General features: G+C 41.6%; 1 protein-coding gene across 1 annotated transcript in view; it reads right to left on the bottom strand.

Annotated features, from left to right (window-relative positions):
* LOC145345358 (CUB and sushi domain-containing protein 1-like) overlaps positions 1 to 20,134 on the bottom strand; it is a 1,850,124-nt gene that overhangs the window by 684,900 nt on the left and 1,145,090 nt on the right. The window contains exon 8 of the mRNA XM_080193174.1: positions 12,021 to 12,145. Within this exon, the coding sequence (XP_080049300.1) occupies positions 12,021 to 12,145 (125 nt within the window). The remainder of the gene's footprint in view (positions 1 to 12,020; positions 12,146 to 20,134) is intronic.

Genomic DNA, 20,134 nt, shown 5'->3' on the forward strand with positions numbered 1-20,134 from the left:
ATTCAATGATGCCAAAAGACAAGAGGGTTAAAAAAAAACTGCATTTGATATTTTGCATTCTCAATTAGTTTCTTTCTCTCTTTGAAGTTGCTCCTGTCTATCATGAAGCCCACAATCCTCTTTGCACCACTTGGTTTACTGGATATATTGATGACAGGAATAACAGGGAGAGTCCTCCATCTACACATTTTAATCAGAGGTATAGTGAAGCAAAATATCTAATCTCCATACTTTCTGATTGGCAAATGGTGAGATGCTGCTGTGCTGTATACCAAAATAACAAAAGACTCACAGATCTGCAAGTCAAGTATTTACAGCAAGCTTAGTTGTGATGCAGTAATCCTGGTAAAGTATTCAGTTCCCCACTAGGTCAATTGGAAAATTTACTTTGCAGTGGGAAACTGTGCATTGCAGGCCAGAGAGGTGCCAGGTTCAATCCTTCATCTGCGCAGAGATTAGCTGATGCCAGCTGATGTGGCAAAAAAGGGACATCACAATTGCTCTCAGCCTATCTAAGCAAGGGAGAGAAAAATAAGCTTGTGTTGCTGCTTCTGACCACTTTCCAGCAATACTGACTGGGAATTGTCTATATGTAGACATCAGGGGAAAATTGGATCAAGTTGTGAACTGTGAAATAGTCTGCCAACAATCAACAGGAAGAATGATTAGTGACAATGGTTGAAGCACTCAGCAGGTAAGGCAACATCTTACAATAACAGGAGCAGGGTTAAAGATTCAGTTCAATGGGCTGTGATCAAACTTGTAACTTAAACTATGTTGCTTTCTCCACGGATGCTGCCAGATGCAGTTGAGTTTTGACCAAATGTTCCGTTTTATTTTCAGATTTACAGCATCTACAGTACTTTATTTTTGTAAGAAGAATGATTACTTAGGTGCAATGGCCAGGACTTATGGAACAACATTACCAATAAATCAATGGTTTCAGGAAATATAAGCTTAATATATTTGGCTTGGAGCTGAAAAGACAGCTTCATTCAAAGAATTAGAATTTACATTTGCACATTTTATCGAACAGGCTTCAAAAGAAAAAAACCTTCTCCTGTGCCTTAAGCTCTCAATCACATGCTGTTGAAATCAGGTAGCAAAGCTTGCTTCAGGCTTTTTTTTCCATGCAGCTTTATAAATGGGTACAATCAATTGCCAAAGAGCTTCCCTTCTTGTCAATTCCCACCATACATTCACCCTTTGTTATCTCTGTTAGCTCCTCCAGTCCAATAGCCTTCTGAGATCTCTGCACTTCTGAAATTCTAGCTTCGGTTTTCAGCACTCCACCATTGGCAGCTGTGATTCCTGCTACCGAGGTCCTAATTCTGAATTCCCTCACAAATCTCTCTGCATCCTAATTCTCTTCTTCCTTGAGATCTTCTTACTGTTTTCAGCAAGCTTCGTTCGGATCATCCACCCTCATATCTCCTATGGTTCAGCATGAAATTGTATTTGCTAAAATTCATGGGCCATGTATCCTATGAAAAGCATTATATGAATGCAAGCTGTTGTCCAGAGTGACTTTTCTGTTAATAAAGAATCCGGGTTGATTTTTTGTCTGGATGCAGAGACACATGTTGGTGGCTGAATGTACATGTTTAGTTTTATTTTGGGAAATGCTACCCCATTCCTGAACCCAAACCATTTCCTCCAGCCATTAATCAGGTCGGGAATGTTTAGGAAGCATCACTTGCCACCACCATCCAAGCCCCCCCCCCGCACCTCACCGAGGTCAGGTTCCCCATTTTAAGTAGGGGTGAAAATTGAATTTCCTTCTGCACAACATTTTCTTTGAATGGCATGGGGTTTTGGAAGGCCAGGAAAAGTATGACAGATCTGAGAGTTCGTGAAGAAAGTAGAAAGCCAGTTGAGGAGTCTGCAACATTCTAAAACATAAGTGTTAAATGTTTTCACACTTTCACATGTCACTATGAGGTGCTATAGTACAATGTAGGTATGCTTGTTATGCAATGATCCATCATAGGGATCTATTTTAAAAGTAAGTCTTATGTTCTTATGACATTGACCAGCCTTGTGTATTTGTTCACATGCATTATAGCACTTTTCCAATGGAGAAAGTACCATAAGGCAGCGAAAACTGTGTCAAAATTTCTCAGCAGCCTGTATTTTCTACTGTAATTGAATTATTTCTGGTTATGAAAAAATAGCTCTAAAACTTCAAACAAATCTACATTCTGAAGAAGTATGATGGGCCATTTTTATTACATTTTGAAATCTTTCATAGTATGTGATGGCTGTTGTCCAGTTTTGTTGTCCATCTCTAATTGTCCTTGAGAAGGTGTTGGGGAGCTGCCTTATTGAACCATTACAGTCAATTTTGTTTCATTATACCCACAGTGCTGTTAGGATTGTGATCCAGCAACAATGAAAGAATGATGCTTGGGAGGGAGTTCCAGGATTTTACACTAATGTAGGAACAAGAATATTGTTCTAATTCGGGATGATGTATGGCTTGGAGACGAAGGAACTTGCAGGCTGTTACGTTCCCATACATCCACTGCCCTTGTAGTTCTAGGTGATGGAGGTCATAATTTTGGAATGAGCATCTCACCCAGGGCCAACCAGCTCTCCCCCCACCCCGCCTCTCTTCAGCCCTATTCCCATAACCTCACACATTTACTATGACCAATTCACCGAGCCTGCACATCTTTGCATTGTGGGAGGAAACTGGAGCACCTGGAGGAAACCCACACAGACACAAGGAGAATGTGCAAATTCCACACAGACAGTCATCCAAGGCTATGAAGCAGCAGTACTACCCACTGTGGCAGTCGCAGCCTCTGACATGCTTTTGTAGCCACAGTATTTAAATGGCTGATCCAGTTCAGTTTCTTGTCAATGGTCACCCCAGAGTGTTGGTTAGATGGCAAGAGGTTTTTTTTTCTCCCCAAAGCATGGAAAATTTCTTCCATTGATATTGCATGGAATCTGAAAACTGTACATCGTGCATTCTAAGGGATTGGCTATGGGAGATACATAGGGAACATAGAGGTGGCATGAAGTAGTATGAGTGAGCTGAGGGGTCATGGGTTGTCATTGGGGTAGTTGGGATTGAGAGAGGTGATGGGTGAGGTTTAGGAAGCATTTAAGCACAGTTGGGAGCTGGATATTTATAGGATTATAGAACCCTACAGGGCAGAAAGAGGCCCTTTGGCCCATCAAGTCTGCACCAACCACAATCCCACCCAGGCCCTACCCCCCTATCCCTACATATTTTACCTGCTAATCCCTCTAACCTAAGCATCTTAGGACACTAAAGGGTAATTTTAGCACGGTCAATCAACCTAACCCGCACATCTTTGGACTCTGTTGGAGAATCAAAGTAGGCCTCCTTCTAAATGGTCAGCCTTCACAATGCATACTCATAGAACATAGGACATAGAACAGTACAGCACATTGCAGGCCCTTCAGCACTCAATGTTGTGCCGAAATTTGTCCAAAACAAAGATCAAGCTTTTCCACTCCCCATCATTCTGGAGTGCTCCATGTGCCTATCCAATAACTGCTTGAACATAAAAACATAAGAAATAGGAGCAGGAGTAGGCCATCTAGCCCTTCGAGCCTGCCTCGCCATTCAATAAGATCATGGCTGATCTGTCGTGGCTCAGTTCCACATTCCCGCCCTCTCCCCATAACCCTTAATCCCCTCTCTTATCAAAAACCCATCAACCCGCGTCTTAAAAATATTTAGCGAGGTAGCCTCCACCACTTCAACGGGCAGAGAATTCCAGAGATTCACCACCCTTTGAGTGAAGAAGTTCCTCCTCAACTCCGTTTTAAACCGTCCCCCCCCTTTATCTTGAGGTTGTGCCCTCTAGTCCTACTATCCTTTCTGAGCGGGAAGAGTCTCTCCACCTCTATCCTATCCATCCCATTCATCATCTTATAAAAGTTCCTAAAGTGTCCGACTCCACTATCACAGCAGGTAGTCCATTCACACCCAACAAATCTTTGAGTGAAAAACCTACCTTGGACATCCCTCCTATATCTCCCACCATGAACCTTATAGTTATGCCCCCTAGTAACAGCTACATCCACCCGGGGAAATAGGCTCTGAACATCCACTCTACCTATAAACCTCATCATCTTATAAACCTCTACTAAGTCGCCTCTCATCTTCTTCCACTCGAAAGAGAAAAGCCCACGCTCCCTCAACCTTTCCTCATAAGACCTACCCTCCAACTGGGCAGCATCCTGGTAATTCTCTTCTGCATTCTCTCCAACGCTTCCACATTCTTCTTATAGTGAGGTGACCAGAACTGCACACAATATTCCAAATGTGGTTTCATCAAGGTCCTGTACAGTTGCAGCATAACCCCACAGCTCTTAATCTCAAATCCCCTATTAATAAACACTGAAAAGTCTGACAACACCAGGTTTAAGTCCAACCAATTTATTTGATAGTAAACTCACAAGCTTTCGAGGTTTCCCTCTTCTTCAGGTGAATGGAGACTACTGGCCTCAGACAGAGCATATAACAGCACAAACAGTTTACAGATTACTGATTAGAATGCAAATCTTTACACCTAACCTCCTATTCAAGTCTTAAAGTGGCCAACAATGTGAGTGGAAGGAGCATTAAGCCCAGGTTAAAGAAATGTGTACTGTCTCTTGGGGTCATGTCGCACTATTGGTAACCCCCGTGACTTGCCTGGGTTTGCAAAACCTCACTTACTGTACTGTCTGGAGACAATACACATCTCTTTAACATGGGCTTAATGCTCCTTCCACTCACATTGTTGGCCACTTTAAGACTTGAATAGCACGTTAGGTGTAAAGATTCGCATTCTAATCAGTAATCTGTAAACTGTCTGTGCTTTATATGCTCTGTCTGAGGCCAGTAGTCTCCATTCACCTGACGAAGAGGGAAACCTCGAAAGCTTGTGAGTTTACTATCAAATAAATCGGTTGGACTTGAACCTGGTGTTGTCAGACTTCTTACTGTGTTTACCCCAGTCCAACGCCGGCATCACCATATCAATAAACAATAGGCCTTCTTCACAGCTCTATCCAGTTGAGTGGCAACCTTCAGAGATCTGTGGATATGAACCCCAAGATCTGTCTGTTCCTCCACATTCCTCAGAACCCTGCAATCCACATTCAAATTTGTCCTACCAAAATGAATCACCTCACACTTATCATGGTTCAACTCCATCTGCCACTTCTTGGAGCAGCTCTGCATCCTATCAATGTCTCTTTGCAGCTGACAACAGCCCTCTATCTCACCCACTACTCCCCAATCTTGGTGTCATCAACAAATTTACTGACCTATCCTTCAGCCCCTTCCTCCAAGTCATTGATAAAAATCACAAATAGCAGAGGACCCAGCACCTCTGTGGTACAAAGCTGGAAACTGGTCTCCAGTCTGAAAATTTTCCATCCACCACCACCATCTGTCTTCTATGAGACAGCCAGTTACTTATCCACTCGGCCAGATTTTCCTCTATCCCACACCCCCTTACTTTCTTCATGAGCCCACCATGGGAACCTTATCAAAAACCTCACTAAAACTCTTTGTGACTCCAGCACTGTTTGCTAACTGTGCTGTAAACCCCACCCCAATGTGAAAATATAAAAAACATTGTGTGAAATCACACCTGGGTAGGTTGTGCATTTTGTGAGCCTCAAGAAAGATTTGGCCGCTGGACTCCACTCAACACCCGACTCTAAGGATAATCCAAGACAAAACTAATCCATCAACAGTTATGAGCACCAACTCACATTCTCCCCTGATAAATACCAAAATGTACCATCAAATTTCTTTGGCATAGAATGTTTCTTTTAATGATGCCTTCTCAAAGGATTACTATGCACTGCTGAGGGAAAAGCAGGGCGGCACAGTAGCACAGTGGTTAGCACTGCTGTTTCACAGCTCCAGGAACCTGGGTTCGATTCCTGGCTCGGGTCACTGTCTGTGTGGAGTTTGCACATTCTCCTCGTGTCTGCGTGGGTTTCCTCCCACAGTCCAAAGATGTGAGGGTTAGGTTGATTGGCCATGCTAAAATTGCCCCTTAGTGTCCTGGGATGTGTAGGTTAGAGGGATTAGCGGGTAAATGTATGGGGATAGGGCCTGGGTGGGATTGTGGTTGGTGCAGACTCGATGGGCTGAAGGGCCTGTTTCTGCACTGTAAGGTTCTATGTCCTGTGTTCTAAAATCATCATAAGTTGCTCACTTAGTGTAAATTATACAGTTAAGCAAGTTCTTCAAATCTCTCGACTGCTAAACAGCAAAAGCAAGCTCGGCTTGCATTCGTTCATGGGATGTGGCTCGGGCAGCATTATTTGCCCAATTGTACTAGAGGAGGTGGGTGATAAGCTGCCTTCTCGAACTGCTGCAGTCCCTGTGTGGTAGGTACCCCCACAGTGCTGTTAGGGAGGGAGTTCTAGTTGTTCTGAAGAGAGGGAAAGCATTCTAGCTATTGTATAGCAGTACAGAGAAAACAAAAGATATAAAATTCACTGTGAAATTAGAAATATGTTAAACAAAATTTGAAGAAAATAAAAACCAGAAGCTAATTGAATTGATAAAAGTGGGATCTTCTAAATCAGCTTTTCTATTCTAGCAATTTCTCTACTTTGTCTCTAAGCTACAGAAGTGGAGGAAGAATGTGCTCTCTGAATGATGAATAACAATTCACTCAGGGATTACTCAGATGTGGCAAGCATACATATTGCTTCCGTTGCTATGGTTTTGCTCCAAATGAATGATACATGGAAACTTTATACTATCAATCTGCATTGATGAATTCTGTAATTACACATTCTATATCTACAGCTCAGTGATATTTTAAAATGCAAGTAAAAGAAATCAGGGATAAATGAGGATAAATGGACTTGGCCATTTTTATGTTCCAATTGTGATTGTTTCCTTTTCTTACTGGTTATTGAGGCCCATATGTTCTTATGAAGAGAAGTGCATAATCCAGTCAAGTGCATGAGCCTGGCCAGAAGGTGTGTCAACTCACACAGGAATGAAAGTCTATTCTGATTTCAATTTCCAGCATATCCTCTCGCCCACACAAAAAATGCAACAGATCGGCACAATTATAAATGTTGCAAAGGACAACTGGAAACATGCACAGAACATTTCTCAATTCAGAAATGCTTTTCGAATTACACACTTAAATCATTGTGCTCTTGTCATTTGCACACAATTCAATCTGCGTGCATCCGCTAAAAACGGTTCAGCTTTCCTGATCTAGCTTGCTTGAGCAAATTGCAGAGTTTTAGCCAAGTCACTGCATCAGACCTTAGGGCACCTTGTCTCAAGACACAGCAAATGGAACAGAACTTAACTTGACTTCACTTCCTCTCACCCTGCGTCTATCAGAGGAATGGCAGCTAGCCTACTAGAAGGTTTCTGTCAATCTTCATCTGTAATCATGTGGCCACTTCAGTGTGAATTATTTGAGTACACTCCATGCAGATGTTGTTTTCTTTCACCAGTATTCCTTTGGGAAAGTGTTCAATCACCACTTGTCATCTCTCTTTGCGGTCAGTCTGGTTAAGATCAAGGACTCATAATGTGGGAAACGATGATGTATATGGCCATACATTTTTCACAGGTTGCATACTTTGCACAGATTGTGAACCAAAAATATAATGAAGAGCAGTCAGCACCAATGTAAAAGGGAAAGTCATGTTTTACCAACCTTACTTCAGTATAGCAAGAGTAGGTAAAATAATGGATGTGACCGACATTTTAAAAGACCTTCTATACATGATTGTTGTGGTGTTTATGTAAGCCTACTTCTGACACTAATAAATAAACTTAAACATCACGAGAAAATGTGGAAAAATATGTCAGATTGCTTGGTAAACAGGTTACAAAACAGTAAATAGGAAATAAGGGATAAAAGTGATTACCCTTACAAGCAGAAGGTAGGAAATGGTGCTCCACATGAATTAGTGCTGGGATCATTGTTGTTCACAGTTTGTCTAAACAATTTGAAAGTGTGAATAAGAAGTACCTTTCCGAAATTACCAAATTGTGTGGGGGGGTGGGAGCGGTGAGGGTTACTGTATACATATTTTAGTCGGGGGAAATAAGGAGACAACGTTATCGTCAGCAATTAAGAGACTAAATGGGGTAGGGCTCCAGATACACAAATAATTAAAATTAAATTAAAGGTTAAGAGACTCATGAAATGGAAACCTGAGCACCAGGGTTTATTTTTAGACCAAAGTAATTCAAAAGCAGAGATGTTAAACTTCAAGAAACTTGATTAAACCACACTTGTATTGTGCATAATGTGAGGAAATCCATCGTTTGCAAACTTTCATTTTCATTGACCATCTTTTTTTTAACTTAACTGAAACAGAATTTACTACTCTCCCCTGTGACAAGGGACATTGAATCATAAGAGTAGCAGGTGGGAACCTCACAACCTGCCCATTACCACCCCAAATAAGACTGTGGCAGAAAGTCTCATGGACAGTATTCCTGCCCTGCTGTCAATTAAAGCTCTTAAGTGAGCAATTAGTAATCACTCATCCATGCGGGGGTCTATCAGTGATTCTCAACCTCAAGCCAGTGTAGTACTGGCAGCAGCCACTGCCCCTCCAATGGTGCAGCTAAACAATGAAGAGCTGCTGACCTCGGATTAGTCAAGAGCTCTCTGCCGGCAGGGTTTTGCCCCCAGGGACCTTGACTCCATTCAAGGCCTTTCAATGCCAAGTTAAGTGCTTGGTAGATAGGTACTTAATTCAGTGAGCCTTCCTGAAAAGATGCGAGTCGAGGACGATCTCAAGCTCCCCATCTGGTGCGCAAGGATGTCATCACCTCCATTAAATGCCACTGCAAGTCTCCAATCTCCATAACCGCATGTATTTACCCTGCTTGTCCCCCTGGCAATTCAGCACAGCCAATCAACCACACATCTTTGGAGTGCTGGAGGAATTTCCGGGAGGGTTGTTAATTAAAATTCCTGGCTACGTCATTAGACATCTGAGAATCCAGCCCATGGCTGAGGTCACTAGGCAAACAGATGCTGAGTGTGGAAAGAAAAACACTAGGTTGAGCGGTCACATTTCAGCTTGTCACAGAACGAGGTGAAGCTCCTGATGTTCAGGTTTTTAGCCAACTGGGGGCAGAACAGTGGATGTGAAGCAGTATGAGGGAGAGAGCTGAAAAGGTCAAAACCTGGCCTGCAGCAGTGTGTCTTTTTGATGCTAATTCTCAAATTATCCTGAGAGATTGTTTCCCCTTTGTAGGAGAATCTAGGACTTAATGGCTTAATCTCACAGTAAGGGAGTCACCCATTTAAGGCAGAGATAAGGAGGAATTTCTTCTCTCTGACAGTAATGAATCTATTGGAACTTCTTACTGCAGTGGGTTGTAGAGGTTGGGTAATTAACTATCTTCTAGGCTCAGATCGACAGATTTTAACCAGTAAGGGAATCAAGGTATATGGTAGGAGGGTGGAGTTCAGGATGATCATGTCAGATCAGTCATGGTACTGAATGGTGGACTGAACACAATGGGCCGAGTGGACTACTTACATTTTACATCTTATGGTCAGTTAGAGTAATGCTCCTGCTGCAACTCACTTGGTGCCAAGAACCTGCACAGATAAAGGAGCAGAAACTCTACCTAGGAAATGAAGCTGCTATAGGGTGGCATAATGGCTAGCCCTGCTACCTTAAAACACCAGGGACCCAGGTTCAATTCCAGCCTCAGATCACTATCTATGTGGAGTTTGCCTATTCCCCCTATGTCTGCGTGGGATTCTTCCAGGTGCTCCATCTTCCTCACAAAGATATGCAGGTTAGGTTGATTGGCTATGTTAAATTGACCCTAAGTGTCAGGGGACTAGCAGGGTAAATACATAGAGTTACAGGGATAGGGCCCGGGTTGGATTATTGCGATGCAGGTTTTGTGGGCCAAATGGCCTCCTGCACTGTAGGGATTCTATGACGAGGTAGGACTTTGAGTCTCATTCTTGAGCTGAGAAAGGAACTGAATCTTTAACTGGAAAAGGCTGAGTTTTGAGGAATTTTGCAGTTGAGATTAATGCCATTTATATTGAAGTGACCACGAAAGAAAGGAGGGATCTATCTTTGTTGTATCAGCCATTTAGAGAGTAATACATTGTTTCTTTTAAATATGATTTGGCTGTTAATTCATGTTTAATTTATGTTGATTTTGGTTTTCTTGTTAGAGTAAACGTTTTAAAAAGTGAAAACTTGTTATAGGTTTTTTCCATTAGGGTCTTTTGAGAAGTTTAGTTATTTCATGTTATTGACTTCGAAAGGAATCGTAACAATAGTTCTGATCCCCATATTACAAAAAGAATGTAGAAGCACCAGAAAAGGTTTACAAAAATTATACCAGAACTGAAAGGAAGCTGGTATCAAGAAAGGCTGAACAGGATAGAGCTTCTCTCTCAAGAAAGGAGAAGACTGAGAGGTGAACATACAAATTGAGAGATTGAGAGCAGGAGTTAGCCACACCACCACCCACCCACCCATCTACCCAACACAACCCACCACTCCTCCCCCCGATACCCCAACCTGTTCCACTGTCCACTAAGGACATAGCTGATCTAACTGTGGCCTCAATTCCATATTCTGTCTATCTCTCAGTAACTTACCCCTTCATCAGTCAAGAATCTAGCTACATCTGCCTTAAAAATATGCCTCCAATGCTCTCCAGGGAAGAGAGTTCCAAAGATTCACAACCCTCTGACAGAGGAAAAAAAAATTCTCATCTCTGTTTTAAATGAGTGACCCTTTATTTTAAACTGTTTGCCATAGTTCTAAACTCTCCCACAAGGGGAATGATCCTCTCGGCATCCACCCTGTCAAGTATCCTCAGGATATTGTATGTTTCAATAAGATAATTTTTCAATCTCCTAAACTCCAATGAATAAGGGTTCACCTTGCCCAATCTTTCTTCATAAGATAAGCTCCACCCATCCGAGGTATCACTTGTGTGAAACTTCTCAGAACGACTTCAAGTAAGGAGGCCAAAAACTATACTCAGTATTCTACATAGGGTCTCACAACCAGCTTTTACATTTCAACATTACTGCTTTTGTATTCTTTCCCCCTTGCAGTAAGTAACAAAATTCGATTTGCCTTCTGAATCACTTGTTATACCTGCATACTTACTTTTCCTGATTCACGTACCAGGACACTCGGATCCCAGGGTACTTCAAAACTCTGCAATCTCTTCCACTGAAATATTATTTTTCTTTTCTGTTCTTCCTGCCAAAGTGGATAAGTTTGCATTTTCCCACATTATACTCTGCCAGTTGTATTGCCCAATCATTTAACCTATCTGTGCCCTTTGCAGACTCCTCACTTCTTCTGCACAGCTTACTTTCCTACTTATCTTGGTATCATCAGAGATGGCCAAAGAGAAGTCATTAAAATTATAAAGAAGTTCAGCATGTGGACAGTTCAACATTGGGAGCAATACCGTTAATAACTCCACTAAGGCACTGGGAGAAATTTCTTTATTTCGAGATTGATGAGTGCGTGAAACTTGCTACAACAGATGAATAGCATAATAAGCATCTGCAGAAGAAGAGGATAGCATATATGATGATCGAGTGAGATTAATTAAATAATGTGGGTGGGGGTTACATGGAAGTTTTAGCACCAGCGTAGATTGGTCGGACCAAATAACCTGTTTCTGTATCATAAATTCTTAGTAACAAATTCACAGCTCTAATCAAGATTGTGAATCATCTTCCATGATAATACATCAGTGTACAACACATAGGCCAACTTAGCACGAGCCTTTTAAGGGCTAATAAAAGTTAAAGAAAAGTCATCCAGTTTTGAACTTCAGCATTCCTGTTGCTTTTCTGATTAACCTTGAGTGAATAGTTTAGTGATGATATTTCCAAATGACTCTGCATCGGGAAGATACTGGATTAATGCATCACATGTAGGAAAGAAAAACACCATATTTTCTTTCGGTAAACAGAGCGACTATGTCCTTTACCTGAAGTTACTGGATTTTGAAACCATTCTTGATAACTTACCCCGGCAGACTGGCCTGTGGTCACTCCAAGCAGCCAACGTGTCTGATACTTTCTGACAAGTTATGCTTTTGGACCCTTGAAGCACATAGTTGTCATCACATGAAAACTGTAAACTGGCTCCCAATCTGAAAGAATTATAAACAGGGTTGCAAAGGTTACTATTGTGCAAAAGTATTGTAATGCCCTCTTTCCTTCATTTAACTGTCTTAAACCACAAAGACATCTGTGCAAGATAAACATTCAACTCCTTAGACATTTAATGAAGCAGATTTTCAGATGCAATTTCGAAGCAAATTTGGGGGCCACAATTTCTGAGCAATTTAACTAAACTCTTGTTAACTACAGAAATGAAATATCAGCAAGGCTAAACAGGCCTAAATCCAGATATACTTACTTATATCAATTTGGCCTGTGATGTGGCAGGGGGGAAAAGGGTGTTTGGAATCTGTCCATCCCTACAAAGCCAGTAATGTGAAAGAGGGCGTGTTTGTGACTCCCTACATTGAGAATTCCCATGAGCCAGTGGCTGTGAGAACCATCCTTGCTCCATGAACAGCAACAATTTTTGGCCTTTGTAAGCCAACGCATCGTTAAAATTGGAATATTTCTGGGGTGGGACTCATCATCCACTCAAGTATTGGTTGCAAGGTCACATCCCAGGATAGGTGCCTGCCCCAGGTTGCATTCCCAATGATGCAGACACCCACTGGCAATATGTAAAATAGGGTGACTTTGCATCTAAATCCACACATAGCAGCACAGATTTGGATACCGGATGATGATATACTAAACTTTGTTCCACTGTTTCATTAAACTCAAGGTTTAAATTCTGTATTACAGAATTTCTGAATGTTTGTTGACACCTACTTCCATGCAAATTCTTACTGCACTTAAAAATATCTTTCTTCATTAAAGAACACTTCACAGGTAAATGAAGTATTGATTTCTTTAATAGATTCAAAGCAGATGTCCTTGTTTGAGTGATGTAGGTTGACAAATTCTGGAAGATTTTCCCTGTACGGGTTGCAAAATCTGCAATGTAAATGTTCCAGGATCCTTTTAAATGTTGCTTCCATCCATCTAAATGTTACTGAGTGAAGTATTGAACACACATTTCTAAAACAGGACCAGAATTGCCCAGGCTTTTTGAAAGGAAAACTTACTTTTTGTCAGTTTGGGCCTATTAGGCCACTCATTCACCTGGACAATTTGGAAAATTCTCAAGACCTGCCATCAAAATCGCATTCTGAGATAACAAGCTTTAAAATGAACCACTCCTGCAATGTCCTGAGTGGATTTTTATTATGTAAAAAAAAAATGGATATTATTCCCATGTTTGCCTTCTCTTTGTTCATATCATCTTTAGATAAGACTTCTGTAAGTATGTGAGATGGTGAAAAGTGACTTGCAGGATTGGTAGAATCATAGAATCCCTACAGTGCAAAAGGAGGCCAGAATCTGTCACATTGATTAATTGAAATCTTTTGCGAGCAGATATTATTACATTGATACTTCACGTCTCCGACTCACTGCCATTGAGAACATATTTCTGCACCAGTCAGTTTCCAGAGTAACCCACTACTGACCCTTCTGTTGTCTCTCCCATTGGTGTCTTTTGGCTGTCTTGAGCAGTTTGTGCCTTAGGTGTAGGCACTTCTGGCTGCAGAATGCAGTCCTGGAGCTGGTTAATTGTGGTTGGACAATGGGGTGTTGACAAATAGGTCAGCACGGCACTGGAATAAATGCAGCATAACAATATGGTTACATATAAAAATGCCTGATGTCCAAAAGGCGCAATGGGCTACTGAGCCTTTATGGAACAGCTGATCATAATTAGCATTTTATAGCGGTCTTCCAAATAAAAATGTTGTCAACATGAGCTTTTTCCACTCTTTTCTCCTTCTGAAATTTGTTGTGGCTGAAGGTTACCCCTGTACAGTCTGCAGAATGAAACCGTACAGCAATCAATTACAGTCAAGTTTAGTATCCTGCAAACCTCTGGAAATCTCTCTAAGCAAAGTACCAAATAGGTTTTCTCTAAACCCCCCACTCAGAGCTCACTTCTCAGGGATTAGGGAACAGAACTGGGAGGAGATTACAGGCTTCAGGCATTTTGGCTTATATTTCAGACACTTAACCAGCCCGCCCTTGGCATCCATTTTAAAATTATTTTATTACATTTAGCAATTACTGAATTACCATCATCCTCTAAAAGGCTTGGTTTTTGAATCTTCACTTTTAAATTTTGATATCTTAACAACTGCAATGTGGTAACTAACACTTTAAGTGTGAATAACTTAAGCTTTTGCACATAAACTGGCCAATCTAGATAAATCTTTTTTATTGCATAGCTACTATCAGGAAGCTAGAAATGTAAGAATAGGAGTGGGTTAGTCATCCCCTCAAGCATTCAACTAAATCATAACCGATCTGTGTCTAACTACAACTACCTGTCTTGGTTTTGTAATCTCTAATATACTTGCCTCAGAAAAATTAATCAGAAGCAAATGTTACATCTCAGCCAGCCTGGCAATTTATTCAATTTAAACGTGCATATTATTTTTGCTTCTGAAGCTGCTCAACTGTATAAATGGTTAGATCCAGCAGAGGGAGGCAGGCGATTCTACAAAATGGCTTAAATGAGAAATAATTCTGTGACATAAATGGGGAATAATTTTTCACGAAGAAATACAGTTAAGCAAAAGGAGGTGATAACCTACATGATAACACACATGATGACTTATTGTAGGGTCACAGAATGTTTACGGAACAGAAAAAAAGGCCATTCAGCCTACCGTGTCCCGGCCAGCGCTCTGTGAGCGCAACTCACCTACTATCACACCCTGCCTTTTCCTCCATAGACCTATAAATATTTTTGAGACAGTTATCCAATTGTCTTCTGAAAGCTGATTTAATCTTCCCCTAGCTCACTCTTCTCGTGATATGCATGTTGTACCTTTAAGATGTATCTCAACTGCTGTCAATCACTGCACCGACCATTTTGACAGGAGTTGATGTGTCTCCAGAAATTCAGTCCACAGTAGCAGATGATAGAAGTGTGACATAAAATATGTTGCCTCTCAGTTAATATTTTTTGAAAATAAGATTACATAAAAATGAAGAATCCACATTGTTGCTTTGCCAATCCTTACTGTGTGATTAGTATGTTTATAGCAAATATAAGAATGTTACATGATGACAGCATGGTTTTTGAAGATTTGACTGAGAAACACGTAAGCCTTTAAAGCACACCAAGGAGAACTGGTGCAGAATTGAAACAACTATCAAACCGGGGATTCTGCAACACTGTAGGGATTCTCTACATTGCTCCTTTATTGTGAGATCACACGTTGCTCCAGCCAGCAGACACGAGGTCCTAGTCAGATTGTTCAAATTTGGCAATGCTTAACTAGTATCAATTCATTTGCTGTAAAATTTGTGAAGGAACAGAAATTAAACAGCATGCTCCAGGTAGTCCAACTTTCAGCAGAATTGTACAGACAGAGGAACCTATTAGTACTACTTACAGTACCCACAAGCAGTCAGGGGATATTAAACACTGCAGCCGGGGCTGGGACAAAGAATTCACCCGGTAAAGTGTCTAACAACTGCCAGAAGTAGTCTGTACAAATGTTGTTTTTAAAGAAACATATAAAATTGGAGGAGGAGGCCATTTAGCCAGTGAAGCTGCCATTCATTATCATCATGGCAAATCATCCAACTCAATAGTCTGATCCTGCCTTCCTCCAACCATATTCTTTGATCCTCTTGGTCACAAGTGCTGCATCTAACTGCTTCTTGAAAGCCTACAATGTTTTGGCCTTAACTGTTTCCCCACTGTTTTAGTTTACTTCTGAAGTCTGCGGGGCAAATTTGCACCTAACGCTCTGTTTTGTGGGCAGAGCATAGAGTCAGCCTGGAAAATAGAAAGAGCACAACAGTGTCACAATTACAGTCAAGCGTAGTCAGTGGGCACTAAAGGTACTGAAATTCAAGGGGCCAAAATCCTGGATAGCTACTCCTGATAATTTTAAAAATCCTGCAAAAGAAAATGACCACTAAATTTCTAACACTCAATTGGAATGCAACTAACCTCCTATCTCCAGTTTAATTTTGTTTCAGCAACACATAGTGCTCTATTTTCTGGACTTCAATATTTCCAAACCAGATAAAGAAGCTATAAAAATTAAAACTGCTACAAGAAATGAAGACCTCCACAGAATGAACACATTAGGTCAGTCTGGTGACAATATTGAAAATCCAAACAAAGTATGGTCAACACTTGAAAATCAATCATAAGAGAAAGCTCTTAAACAGAATACACCACCTGGAATTCACATCTCAGGCAACAAATGACAGGGACTACTGACAAATTCAAAAGTAGATGCAGAGACAAGGGGAGGGATTTTCTAGCTGAGCTCACCCCAAGACCAGAAAATCCCACCTGAGGTCAACGGAAGTTTGCATGGTCCATATCCTGCCTGCTACGATTCCCATGGTGGGTGGGATGGGAAAATTTTGCCCTAAAGGTGTGATTGCAACTTCATGGTAGCTGAGTATTTGGCAGAATAATCAAGCTCTGCTGTTGTTGTTGTTCGTCCATCGTCATCGATGAGGACCTCAATACCATTAGTCATTTTGAGGCTGGTTGCGGTGTGTCCGAAGATGACTGATCAGGCCAATTCGGGCACAAAGTGTCCTGGCACACATTGGACAGACTTGTGTAGACACTGTAGTTGTTGCGCTGGTGGCTCTGGACTTGCGCAGCTCGCACTTAAGTTGTGCTTCAGCAATACACCTTGCTTCGTGAGCTTGACAGTCTTTGTGGATGAGGCAACGCCAGGTAGGGCGGTTTTGTGCCAGCATTTCCCAGGTGGTCATGTCAATGTCAAGCCATTTCAGGGAGGCCTTGAGCATGTCTTTGAAACATTTCTTCTGCCCTCCATGCGAGCATCTTCCAGCAGAGAGTTCCCCAAAAAGGAGCTGCTGGGTATGCACTCGTCTGACATACGAATAACACGACCTGCCCACTGGGCCTGTGCTCTCATCAGCAGTGAGTTGGCTGATAGTAGACTTGCTCTAGAGAGGACTTCAGTGTCTGGTACTTTGTCTTGCCAAGCTCTGCTAGTACCAACCCAAATGTTCTTGCATGAAAACATGACTGCAGAGGGCAAAGCTATACTACGAGGTAGATAAAGTATACAGTCTACATAACACATTCACCATTGGCACAATAGTCATACAGGCAAGCCTAGTAAGGAAGGCTGCCTCATATATATACCAAGATATTGTCCAGCTTTTAATGCTGTATACAAGGTAAATGGAACCAGAAGACATTGGAAGTGCCAATGCAGAAAGCAAAGGCTGGAACAAGTGGTTTGAATGACATTATGAAAAGCCATAAGTAGGTGCCAGACAGGGGATTGTTAATACATTAATGAGGAGTACAGATCACAAGGAGTACCATTGGAAACACTGTGCTTACACTGGGAAATACTCACTCAATTCTGCATTCCAACCAATCAAGGGGACATACCAGACATCATAACAACAGGATTCAAGAAATGTTCAACCAAGCTACAAAGACGAAGATGACTAGCACATTGATACATAAAGTGAGAAGACATTCAGTTCAGTTAACATTAAAAAAATGCATGGTGAAGTGGTACAAACGAAAACCTTTGCCGCCATCCAGATAACATGCCCACAAAAGCAGAGTCAACATCGCTAACATGTAAAACTGTTGCAGGTGCAAACATCTTCCATTTTATACACTGAGATATACGTACCCACAGGAGTGATGGTTGAACCAACCCCTATCAAACTCACCATGTACAATGCTTCAGAGGTTCCATTACTGGAATCCATTATGTCCAAGTGTCATGACAACAACCAATTTGGTCACCCTAGATATTCTGTATTGTGGGCACCATGGGTCCAGTGATTGCAAGACTGTCATTGGTCACCATTCATGGTGTTGTTAATATATTAATGAGGAGTACAGATCACAAGGAGTGCCATTGGAAACACTGTGCTTACACTGGGAGATACTCACTCAACTCTGCATCACACATCATCAGCTAATGGGTTTAGTGGCACAATATGAACCAAACATGAATCATCATTCTGAACGTTTACACCTGATCAAACTGCAGAACAAATGCAGAATTACTATTCGGCAGACAAGGGCAAACAGTTGCAGGAAGGATGAAACATGGCTGTTTTGTTATTGTGATATCTTCTGATTGCTCTTTGCTGAACATATAACCAGTAATATCATGTGGTTAGCAAAGACAAATCAAAAAGGTTTAAAATATTCAAAGCCAGACAGCACACAGGCTGATCTAGGAAACCAGCAAGAGCTGATTCGCAGCTTTGAAAATGTGACACAACCACCAAGAAGTCTGCTGATCAGAAACAATCCTGCAAGAAATCCTCAGATATGAAACTGAGTAACTACACTGCAGGTGCAACAGAAACTTACTTGCAGTTTACATTTTTCATTCCCATTGGAGAGGGGAAAAAGTTAGTCTATGAAAACCTGGCAAAAATTTATGCGTTGGAGACACAAGATTGATTCTGTCATGAGGTTTTGAACAATATTCAAATTCAATATTCGATATGGGTGGCACGGTAGCACAGTGGTTAGCACTGCTGCGTCACAGCTCCAGGGACCTGGCTTCGATTCCCGGCTTGGGTCACTGTCTGTGTGGAGTTTGCACATTCTCCTCATGTCTGCATGGGTTTCCTCCGGGTGCTCCAGTTTCCTCCCACAGTCCAAAGATGCACGGGTTAGGTTGATTGGCTATACTAAAATTGCCCCTTTGTGCAAAGATGCATAGGCTAGAGGGATTAGTGGGTAAATGTGTAGGGATATAGGAGTAGGGACTGGCTGGGATTGTGGTCATTGCAGACTCGATGGGCCAAATGGCCTCTTTCTGTACTGTAGGGTTTCTGTGATTTCTGTATGAATATTCCTCCTGGTCAATTTTTATCTGTGACAGATGTTTAGAAGACAAAACCATGTTTCCTCCTATGTTCGAATGTACGTTTGTCCTTTCCTCTTCCAACTCCCAGACTTCAGCTAGTCTGTTCGCAGCCCAGCCCAGTTTCCCTCCTAATTTCCAACTCTTCATTTTGCTTCCATGCTGCGTGCCAGATGCCAGTGTCATCAGAATGCAACCCAGGGTTATTTTCATCTGAGAAACTGTGATTATTATGGAAAGTGGCATTTTAATGTGCAGTTTTGAGAATAATTTTCTTTGATATTCCAATTTTCTTTCTCTTCTTCAGATGACAGTGAATAATCTCCCCCCACCCCTGCCCCGACCCCATCACTCGGGAGATATGGGCTACAATTTTCTGGCTGCTCATGCTGTCGGGATCTTCTGATCCTGATAATGGTGGACCTCCACTGTGGGTTCCCTGGCAGCATGGGATGGAGTCAATGTGAAACCCCATTGACAGTGGTGGGACCAGAAGACCCTGCCACTGGCAATTGGTGCGCCACCTCCCCTTGAAAAATTAAAGCAAACAAGAGATTGGGAGTGGGAGAAGGGGTCTCCATGGGTTTCTGGCAAGTATTTATCTCTCAAACAACATTTCAGAAAAAAACAGATCATTTAGCCCCATTACATTACTCTTTGTGAGAGTTTGCTGGGTGCAAATTGGGCTGTTGCATTTCTCACATTACAATAGTGACTTGTCCTTCTTTGGCTGCAAAGCGTTTTGAAATATTCTGCGGCTTTGTAAATCTCTTTTTACGTGCAACATTTCCTTTCTATCAAATAGGTATTGTCAGCTGCTGCAAGTGATAGAATGCAATGTTCAGCTTTTTAAATAGTTTTTTTTTTCCTTTACCGTTTGTGAGCTTTCCTTCTCTCCTCTTGAAGTCAATGAGGATTTGTTCCATATATATCACCAGTCACCCGATAGATTGCCCAGGAGGCCATTGTCTATGCCTAAGCCTGACCAAGTGATTGTCAGAGGTCTTCTTCACTAATGGCCTTACAGTGTCTAATCCTGTCCGTATTCAAAAATCTCTGATCAGCAGCAAAGTCAATAGATGATAATTAGTTTAATACTAAATTCTGACTGTCTCAGAGAAATCCCTT

The sequence above is a fragment of the Carcharhinus amblyrhynchos genome, chromosome 7 (assembly GCF_965287045.1).
Source record: "Carcharhinus amblyrhynchos chromosome 7, sCarAmb.v2.hapA, whole genome shotgun sequence".
In the NCBI taxonomy this organism is placed as follows: Eukaryota; Metazoa; Chordata; class Chondrichthyes; order Carcharhiniformes; family Carcharhinidae; genus Carcharhinus; species Carcharhinus amblyrhynchos.